We start from the raw sequence: 10,000 nt of genomic DNA on the forward strand, positions 1-10,000 counted from the left end.
GACTCTTCAGGCTCTGGATGAATGGATACATGGCAGCGGAACGAAATTCAGATATGGACGGAGCAGTGAATCATTCGTGAACCCGTGTGATCCAGTTTCCTTTTTTTTTCACAATTAAATTTTAGTCGTCAGTTTGTGATTTCAATGTGACTCGCTGTAAGCTTATCTGCACTAGCACATTATTATGTACCTCTGAATCTAAACGCAAAAAACGGCTGCGATTCACACGAACGCTAGCGATGGCTTTTGACTGTTCAGAGGGACTGGCGATAGGCATAACCGTCGTCTGCTACGAGAACCACGACCTTGCGTGACCCTGCTACCGGGCTTTTCTTTTTTCAAACTTTCAAAACTTCGAATTGTACTGATCTTGTCTTGATGAAAAAATAATTATTTTATGATTTAAGAATGTTTGTGTACAGTCAAGCTGTCAATTTATTATTTAGATTTTAAAATTTAGGTCTAGCGCCAAAACGCACCGTCCGATTGTCTGATCAGACAATCCGCAAAATTAATTCTTTGAAAATTGCTCGCTCTTCACGTTGGGCACCTAGGATGTTCTCAAGCGGTGAGTGCATGTTTAAACGAAAGGGTTTTTGTACTACGTGTGTAAAAGCCTGACAGTATCTGTGATGGTTTACGGGAGGCGTACTGTGCCTTTAACCTGACAAACATTATTTTGTATGCATTCTCCAAATATTTCACAAGCGAACAACTGTTTATCTGCCACTGAATTACAGTTTACGATTATTTTACGATGTTTATTCTCTTTTGTATGCGCTTGCTACTTTCATCGCCGGTCTCTACATGTCTCTATCGTTCTTTCTCTCCCCCGCCCCCCCCCCCCCCCCCCCCCTCTCCCACCCGGGCCAACCTCTATTTCCCCTGCTACAGATCTGTCTTACTCTTTGTGTGGTTTACTTTGACCCTGTTTTTGACCCAGATAATGACAGTATATATTAGAATTTTTTTGTCCGACATCACATTTGAATTATTCACCAGGGCGCGTAATATAAGCGTTCGCTTGAGTTCGTGTCCCTATTAAATCTTGTTTTACTACTGTACCATGTCTAACCGAATAAAACCTTGTTTAAACCAAATGAAACTTTTTTTTAAAGCCTAGTTTGTTAGCTGTACAAGCACTTTTGATGAGCTGAAGTGTTTGCATTTGGTGTTAGTGCCGGTTTCTGAACACGCACACCCGCTAGGGTACACACGTCCGAGAACCCCTTGAACTGTTGAACTTTTCGCGAATCCATGTTTCTTTATCTAATCTCATTTGCTTTCCATGTGATTGTCACATGACACAATTTCTTTCAAGACTAAATAAAATAAAACAACACCCAAGCATCACATTTGCCACCAGGTTGTATGAAGAAGATGGCTGCAACTCAACTCGTAAACCCCGACCTGGTAAAAGAAAGACAGAATGCTGCGTTCAGCCCTGAACATCTCACATACTTTCTGTATGGTGGGCCTGAGAAAACCAAGAGAAAGCGGTTTCTTCGTAAGTATTGCGTTTATTTTGTTTATTCTGAAGGTAGCGGTTTTTATTTCAGTTTTATTTTTATCTTTGTGTGTGGCAAAAGTTGAATAAGATAAGTTTGCTCTCTGTGGGTTCGCAGGGTGAAAGAGTAGAGTACATGGAGCACACACGTTTCTTCGCATTTAAATCTTTACAGTAACGTAAAGTACCTCAAAAGTTGAGGCCGCACTTTTGGTCAAACATTCTTTGGGATTGCATTTCAGCTTGGAAGCTTAAACATTGATTAATTAGCTTATTCATTAAAGTTATCATTAAATTCGAATTTTTACTCACAGATTAAAAAAAGGATTGCATTGTTATACTTACTTACTGCCCGTTATGCCGGTTGGTATGTGGGGCAGCACAATCAAATCCTGAATCCACAAGTATAAAGATAGGTTATAAAGGAGCTTAGAACTAAAGAAAATCTGTCATGCAAATTAGGTCTTATATTATGTTGGCATGCTTTGCGGAGACCAGCTGGACCAGTTCTCGGTTAACAAGGGTTTCGGCTGTTAAGGTTTTAAGTAGTCTTGAAGATGAGTGATCCCAGGTTTTTAGTGTCGATCTTTAAGTTTCAGGCTGAGGGATTGATTGACTAATGAAGGAAATGCTTTGTTATCGTGTGTGTGTGTGTGTGTGTGTGTGTGTGTGTGTGTGTGTGTGTGCGTGCCGTGTGTGCGTGTATTTATGTGTGTTTGTGCGTGTGTGCAGAAAACCTAGTGATTGAGGGCGTAAAGAAGCTTGGCGTAAAGCAGTACGCCACAGTGTCGCGCGAAGAGCAGTATGAACAAGCCCTGCAGAAGTACGCCTACCTGGTCGACACTGAGAGACAGCTGGGCATCACTAACAGCACTGACAAGGCGCTGTTACATGAGTGAGTTTGGGGTTTTCTTGTCCAGTTGATGTTTATTGTCTGGGACTCATGCAGTGATCACACAGCCCAATGTGAGTGTGGCTCACTGGAGCAACCCCCCTGAGCATATTATACAGACCTGCCCACATCTGGAGACATCACGAAAGCATTTCTGGCCAGAAATCACCAGCTTAGCCCGGGCACCGCCAAGCTCTGGGGACCCACAGCCCAACTGCAGAAGACCGCGAACTTCGTGGTAGCCACACACACACACACACACACACACAAACCACACACACACACACCCACACGTGACACACACACACACACACACACAAACCACACACACACACACACACACGTGACACTCACACACACACACCACACACACACACACTACACACACACACACACAAACCACACACACACACACACACACGTGACACACACACACACACACACACAAACCACACACACACACACACACCCACACGTGACACACACACACAAACCGGGCCACACACACACACACGTGACACACACTACACACACGCACACACACAGAAAAACAGCATTCATCTGGATCTGGATCTGGATTCGTTACGTTGCAGGAACCACTGTTGGTCATCTTCGCAACCGGGATGCGGGAGAGCGCATACAATAATTTCGAATACAATAAAAGTACTGACTTTGGTGGGACAAGTCATATATACTGTCCCGTCACATCAATGTCTTTTCGCTCTTAGTCAGGGACGGATCAGATGCTTTGTAAGGGGGGGGTGCACTTTGAATTGAAAGTGAAGTTGATGGGCGCGAAGCGGCCGAATTTGCTAGGGGGGTCCGGGGGCATGCACCCCCGGAAAATATTTTGGCCCTAAGAAGCAAAATGGTGCGGTGCCATCTGGTGCCATTTGAACTTAAAAATGGTCATAGAATCAGCTTTCCAATTTTTTTTTTTTTTTTTTTGCTGGAGGGGGGGTGCACCTGCACCCTGTGCACCCCCCCCCCTCGCCCGCCCCTGTTAGTGACTTATTAAAATGTTAAAAACTGAGCTCGGTAGGTGGTCAGTGTTGGGGCAGCCCTGATGACGGCAGTCTCAGCGCTGAAGATGCTGCGCTGGCTGGCTGGGCTGGTCGTGCTGGGAGGTCTGCGTCACTCAGCTGATTCCACTCTGCGACTGTCCGTACATGTATTACATTTCTGTTCTTGAAGTTGACCGGTTATTTGATTACAAATTCAAGCAACTAACTGGTTTCAGAGCAGTGTTTCCATGCGAGTCCTTCCCCTACATCCTGCAGTACGCGGCCTTCATCAACCCCTTCACCATGCTGGCCTCCGAGGAGCAGAAAGCAAAATGGCTGCCACTGATGAAGAACTTCCGCTTAGTCGGCACTTACGCTCAGACGGAAATGGGACATGGTGAGATGGTCGATCAGCTGCATTGTGGCACCCAGTGAGAAATTCGTTTGTTCCTTTCTCCCCGAACTCATACAAATCGTGACAGTTACTCCCGGGAAACGTCTACCATTCAGTTTAGAGAGAAAGAGAGAGAGTGTTGCCCCGATGCATACACCTTTCAGTCACTAGAACCCAGACAACAACTACTTTTTTAACATAGAGCCTAGTTTCGGTTGCAACAAACCAATTTGGAATTTTACTGCATGTGGAACGGGGGTATCCTGACTCCGTTTAAGGTTAGCCCTTGTTTTGTATGTTACCACTCCGTGATTTAGAACTTTGGCATAATTACATTGCCTTTGCAATTAAAATGCTAAATACATTCTCTCCACGCTGTGATAGCCAGTTGAATATGTGGCCCAGTTGATCTAGGTTGAAGAATGTTAAAACATGAAGGTGTTACATGTAGTACGTTACTTGTTGATGTTAATGGGTGTGTGTTTTTTTCCAATACAAGAGTTCACTATTACGAGAGATGAATTTGGTCGCATTAGACATATTTTTGCAGGATCTTTTCTTCGAGGGCTGGAGACAACGGCGACCTATGACCCCAGCACCCAGGAGTTTGTCCTTCATTCACCGACCATATCCTCCATCAAGTACTGGCCGGCTGGATGTAAGTACACGTTTAAGCTCGTCTTTGGAACCATTGAGTCATAAGTAATGAGCCGTGTTCGCCGTATGTGCGGGCGTGTAACGCGAACCTTAACGCTGATGATTTTCTCAGATGTTCAGTTTTTAAGTTAGAGCTTTCAACTTTATGTGCTCCTCGGGTTTGATGACCTCCACACATGACCCACGTTTGGTTGATCCACCACACTCCAAGGCCACAGCGGGGACATGTTCGGGTCAAGAAAAGAACAATGAAAAGTTTCCCGGCCGGATGCTTTTGAGGCCAGAACTGTTCAACTTTGCACTATTATAGGTTTTCACAACGTCCAGACAAGGCCCAAGTCTGGTTGAACCTGGACACATTTCAAGGTCACAGTAGGGTCAAACTCCTTTTTCTCTCTCCAAAATGTTTACTACATGTCCCACGAATCTGTCCAGAACATTTTGGTTTTTTATGCTTAAACCATCAAACCAGCATGCAAAACCAAAAGTAACAACAGACTCAATTCTTCTTCTGCGTTCGACGGTTGTGTCTAGGGTAACAGACTCAATAAAAATGTATGTAAAGAACATAAAATCTTTGAATTCACATTAAAATATCTCAGTTTCTATAAACAATATACCAGTGGCAGACACCATTTTGTGAATGAAATTTGTCTCAGTGACTTAGTCTTTTTTTCTTTTTTTTCTTCCCTTTTTTGGATATTTTTTTAATATATATATTTTTTGTTTTACATGTATAGGCTTTATAATTATTACATTACATCACATACACAATGGGACTTCTTAGTTTTATCAGCAATGGAGATATAATGCTTGTGAGGTTTCCTATGCATGTGTTAGCATCACACTGAATTTAAACAAACAAACAGACAGACTGACAAACAAACACACAAACAGACACACAAACAAACAAATCTATTTTGTTTCAGTGGGCAAGACAGCAAATGCCTGCATCGTGATGGCGCAGCTGATCACCAAGGGACATAACTACGGCATGCACGCTTTCCTGCTGCAGATTCGGGACCTTGACACACACCAACCTCTGTCAGGTATCTAACGGAGTTTGCCTATTTATTTTATTTTTTTAAAATATTTTTGTAATATTTTTGTTTTAACTTTCTTTCATTTGGAATCGTCAAGCTTTACACACGTATTATACCTGTATTTCTGAGCACTTCATGAATCCGAAACTAAATGTTATTGTTTTCGGATAAACGAAGGGAAGTAAGCACGTTTAATGCATACGACACATATGTGTTACTGAGGAAGAAATTGTTTTGTTGTGTTTCCTACAAATCGTCGGTGAAATCGTGGGACTTCGTGAGTGACTTGGCGCCAACAGTCACTTACGAGGTCCCACGATTTCACCGACGAAATGTGCTTAAAACGAAGAAATCTGTGAAATAGAAACCATGCACAATTTTTTTTACAGTTTTGCAGTAGTTTCCGCAAGAGGAGGATTTACTTGTGTCCTGAATCTCAGTTTTGATAGCTTTATTTGATGCTGTCATTTTTGCATTTTAATAAAAGTTGAGGCCGCATTTTAAAGCTATTTCTTTGAAACTTATATCAAGTAATCTTTGGCTCAGTCCGATCCGGGCTATGGGATTGCGTTTCAGTTAATGAAATTGTCGTTCAAAGTTATTCCCAATGTTTCACACAAAAAACATAACTTAAGTTAATTAACTGTTTTGCTGCATTACTTTTTACCATTTTTTCCTCAGGAATCACAGTGGGAGACATTGGCAGCAAGTTTGGATTGAGCGCCAATGATAACGGCTTCTTGAAGATGGACAACGTCAGAATCCCTAGGAATAACATGCTGATGCGCCATTCTCGGGTACAGTTTGGCTGCTGTGTTTGGAAGCATACATAGGACCCCCCCCCCCTTCCCCCCATTTATTTAAGGCCTCCAGAAATCTTAGAAAAGTATGTCTTAAAATAAGGAATGAGTCTTTAAATGAGGGTATACATTTCGAGAGGTTATGTACAGAACAAAACACCAGAACCAACAACAGCAACACAACAGCAACATCAAAAACACACACAACTCCCCCCCCCCCCCGCCACACACACACACACATAAAAAATGTGCAAGAAGAACTATGATTTCTGTTGCATTTCAAGGAGTTTTTGTGTGCAGGTTCTTCCCGATGGGACGTACATCGAACCGAAGAACGACCGACTGATGTACGGCGGAATGACATCAATTCGAACTGACGTTGTGGGAGTAGCTTCCCGGCGACTGTGCATTGCAGTAACCATTGCCATCCGGTACAGTGCTGTCCGCAGGCAGTCCGAAATAGAGCCAGGGTAAGTGACTAATGTTTATTAATGTTCTCACAGGCCTTTAACTTATCAGCAAGGATCAAATGGCCAAACTGGGTGCAGAGGATGAACAAGAAGAAAACCCAGTGAGCTCCACAGGAATGAAAACCATCATAAAGTCTCTGCTTAAGACTCCCCCGGCGCATGACAGCTACCAGCAACTGTCAAGGCCTGAACAGGTCGTCATTTTCCGCCTGAGAACAGGGCACAACAGACTGCAACAACACCTGCACAAAAAAAACTGCGAGCCGTGCCCTCCCCCATGTGTCCCAGTGTGGAGACGCAGAGCGAGATGCAGCCCACATCCTGCAGGACTGTAGGAATCTCCAGCCCCTGAGGAGAGAGATCTGGACCAGGCCGACGACCCTCCACGAAAAGCTGCATGGACCTGTGGAGGCTCTGCATAAGACCACCAACTTAATTTCTTGAGCTGGACTCCAAATGTAAAGGCGAACGACAAGAAGAAGAAACTTAGCAAGATTAAAGAAACAGTCCTTACAGTAAAACCACATAGTCTTCTTCTCGCTATGTCAGATCTTCCTAAGGTTTTTTTTACGCAGTGCGCGATTCTTAGCAATAACCAGTGGGCTTTGTGCGAGTGTTTAAAATAAATTCAAATGTGTGTGTGTGTGTGTGTGTGTGTGTGTGTGTGTGTATGTGTGTGTGTGTGTTGTGTGTGTGTGTGTGTGTGTTTTGTGTTTGTGTGTGTGTGTGTGTTTTGTGTGTGTTTTGTGTGTGTGTGTGTGTGTGTGTGTGTGTTTTGTGTTTGTGTGTGTGTGTGTGTTTTGTGTGTTTTGTGTGTGTGTGTGTTTGTGTGTGTGTGTGTGTGTGTGTGGACTGGGTGGCCGAGTGGTAACGCACTTGCGCTCGGAAGCGAGAGGTTGCGAGTTTGACCCTGGGTCAGGGCGTTAGCAATTTTCTCCCCCCTTTCCTAACCTTGGTGGTGGGTTCAAGTGCTAGTCTTTGGGATGAGACGAAACATCGAGGTCCCTTCGTGTACACTACATTGGGGGTGTGCACGTTAAAGATCCCACGATTGACAAAAGGGTCTTTCCTGGCAAAATTGTATAGGCATAGATAAAAAATGTCCACCAAAATACCCGTGTGACTTGGAATAATAGGCCGTGAAAAGTAGGATATGCGCCGAAATGGCTGCGATCTCGGCTGGCCGATGCGAATGCGTGATGTATTGTGTAAAAAAAAATCCATCTCACACGGCATTGAATATGTGCGCGATATAAATTGCATAAAAATTTTTTTTTAAAAAATCCCTGCGCTTAGAACTGTACCCACGGAATATGCGCGATATAAGCCTCATATTGATTGATTGATTGTGTGTGTAAAACGTATTCATAAAAACATTTTGGGTTTAAAGAGGACGCAGTCTAGATGTGACTTAGCGAAGGGATCTTCCCACTCATGCTTACAAGTTAGATCTATTTCAGGGCAGGAGAGGTACAGGTGCTAGACTTCCAGACACAGCAGTACCGTCTGTTCCCCCAGCTGGCTGCTGCCTACGCCACCACCTTCGCCAGCACCACCATCTCTGCGTTCTACAGAACGGTGTCCCCACACATTGAGAGAGGGGACTTGCAGGAACTCCCAATGGTATAATTAAACTGCGCTAACAAATTATTGCACCTTTTTTTGTACTTCAACTAAAACGTCCATTCCCGTGCCATGTTATTCAAACTTTCTATATGCAATTAACAGCACTCAACTTGGCACACTTTTCGCATCAAAGTACTTTTGTGTGTGCATATTTTAGAGGGTGGTCAACTATTTGTCTGGACCGGCACGGTTGGCCTAGTGGTAAGGCGTCCGCCCCGTGATCGGGAGGTCGTGGGTTCGAACCCCGGCCGGGTCATACCTAAGACTTTAAAATTGGCAATCTAGTGGCTGCTCCGCCTGGCGTCTGGCATTATGGGGTTAGTGCTAGGACTGGTTGGTCCGGTGTCAGAATAATGTGACTGGGTGAGACATGAAGCCTGTGCTGCGACTTCTGTCTTGTGTGTGGCGCACGTTATATGTCAAAGCAGCACCGCCCTGATATGGCCCTTCATGGTCGGCTGGGCGTTAAGCAAACAAACAAACTATTTGTCTTACTAAATTAGGGGCATTCACTCTTTCACAACCGATACAAACCCGACGGAGTTATTTCTTAACAACGTCTATTCTTGCTGCTGTGTTAGCTTTCTACTGAGAGGACGCGACGAATGGGATAATATACGTCCGTATTAACGAAAAAAATGAAAGATGAAATTGAAAAAACAGTCACAACACAATGTATTTTCTGTGTCTGTGTAGTTACACGCACTGTCAGCTGGTCTCAAGGCCTACACTTCATGGACGTGTGCTGACGGGGTAGAGGTGTGTCGTCTGGCCTGTGGGGGTCATGGTTACAGTGAGGCCAGCGGTCTGCCCAAGGCCTATGTGGACACCACTGCTGCTTGTACCTACGAGGGCGAGAATTATGTTTTAATTCTTCAAACTGCAAGGTGAGTCCCATGCGTGTGATTAGCAATCTGCCCAAGGCCTATGTAGACACCACTGCTTCTTGTACCTAAGAGGGCGAGAATTATGTCCTGACTCTTCAGACTGCGAGGTATGTTTGTGTGTGACTCATCTTGGTAGTTAGTGAGTCACAGGAATCAGCAGTGTTCGTCTGTATGGACAGCTTTAAAACCTAACACACTTCCAGGGTTGGATGACCTTAAGAGATGATGATGAAAGTCAGGTGCAGCCACCCTCTTCAATTGTCAAGGTCACAGCAGGGTCGAGTTTTGTGTAAAAAAAATGTGTGTGTGTGTGCGTGCGTGCGAGCGTGCGTGCGTGCGTGAGTATGTGTCAGTGTGTGTGTGCGTGCGCGTGCGTGCGTGCGTATGTGCGGCCAGTGTGTACATGTGTGTGTGTGTGTGTGTGTGTGTGTGTGTGTGTGTTTGTGTGTGTGTGTGTGTGTGTGTGTGTGTGTGTGTGTGTGTGTGAGGCTGAATTTGTCAGTTGTACACACATACGTTTCAACCATGTAGTAAAACTCCACATTTCACCCACACAGGTATCTGATGAAGTGTTGTCGCATGCTGGCTGAAGGGGAACAAGTACCAGAGGTCATGGACTTTCTGCGACCTTCGACCTCTGAGACCAGCAGGCTGGATGCTCGCCTTGTGATGGGGGATCTGATCCAGGCCTTCGCTCACCGTGCTGCAAGGTGAGAACGT

At 44.6% G+C, this 10,000-nt stretch overlaps 1 protein-coding gene across 1 annotated transcript in view; it reads left to right on the top strand.

Annotated features, from left to right (window-relative positions):
* The first annotated feature begins 1,133 nt into the window (after positions 1–1,133).
* The window catches only part of LOC138980392 (peroxisomal acyl-coenzyme A oxidase 1-like), a 14,052-nt gene continuing 5,185 nt past the window's right edge, over positions 1,134–10,000 (top strand). The window contains exons 1-10 of the mRNA XM_070353255.1: positions 1,134–1,507; positions 2,240–2,402; positions 3,640–3,800; positions 4,348–4,455; positions 5,384–5,503; positions 6,179–6,294; positions 6,598–6,767; positions 8,228–8,390; positions 9,090–9,280; positions 9,838–9,990. Of these exons, the coding sequence (XP_070209356.1) occupies positions 1,372–1,507; positions 2,240–2,402; positions 3,640–3,800; positions 4,348–4,455; positions 5,384–5,503; positions 6,179–6,294; positions 6,598–6,767; positions 8,228–8,390; positions 9,090–9,280; positions 9,838–9,990 (1,481 nt within the window). The 5' untranslated portion in view covers positions 1,134–1,371. The remainder of the gene's footprint in view (positions 1,508–2,239; positions 2,403–3,639; positions 3,801–4,347; positions 4,456–5,383; positions 5,504–6,178; positions 6,295–6,597; positions 6,768–8,227; positions 8,391–9,089; positions 9,281–9,837; positions 9,991–10,000) is intronic.

The sequence above is a fragment of the Littorina saxatilis genome, linkage group LG11 (genome assembly GCF_037325665.1).
Source record: "Littorina saxatilis isolate snail1 linkage group LG11, US_GU_Lsax_2.0, whole genome shotgun sequence".
In the NCBI taxonomy this organism is placed as follows: domain Eukaryota; kingdom Metazoa; phylum Mollusca; class Gastropoda; order Littorinimorpha; family Littorinidae; genus Littorina; species Littorina saxatilis.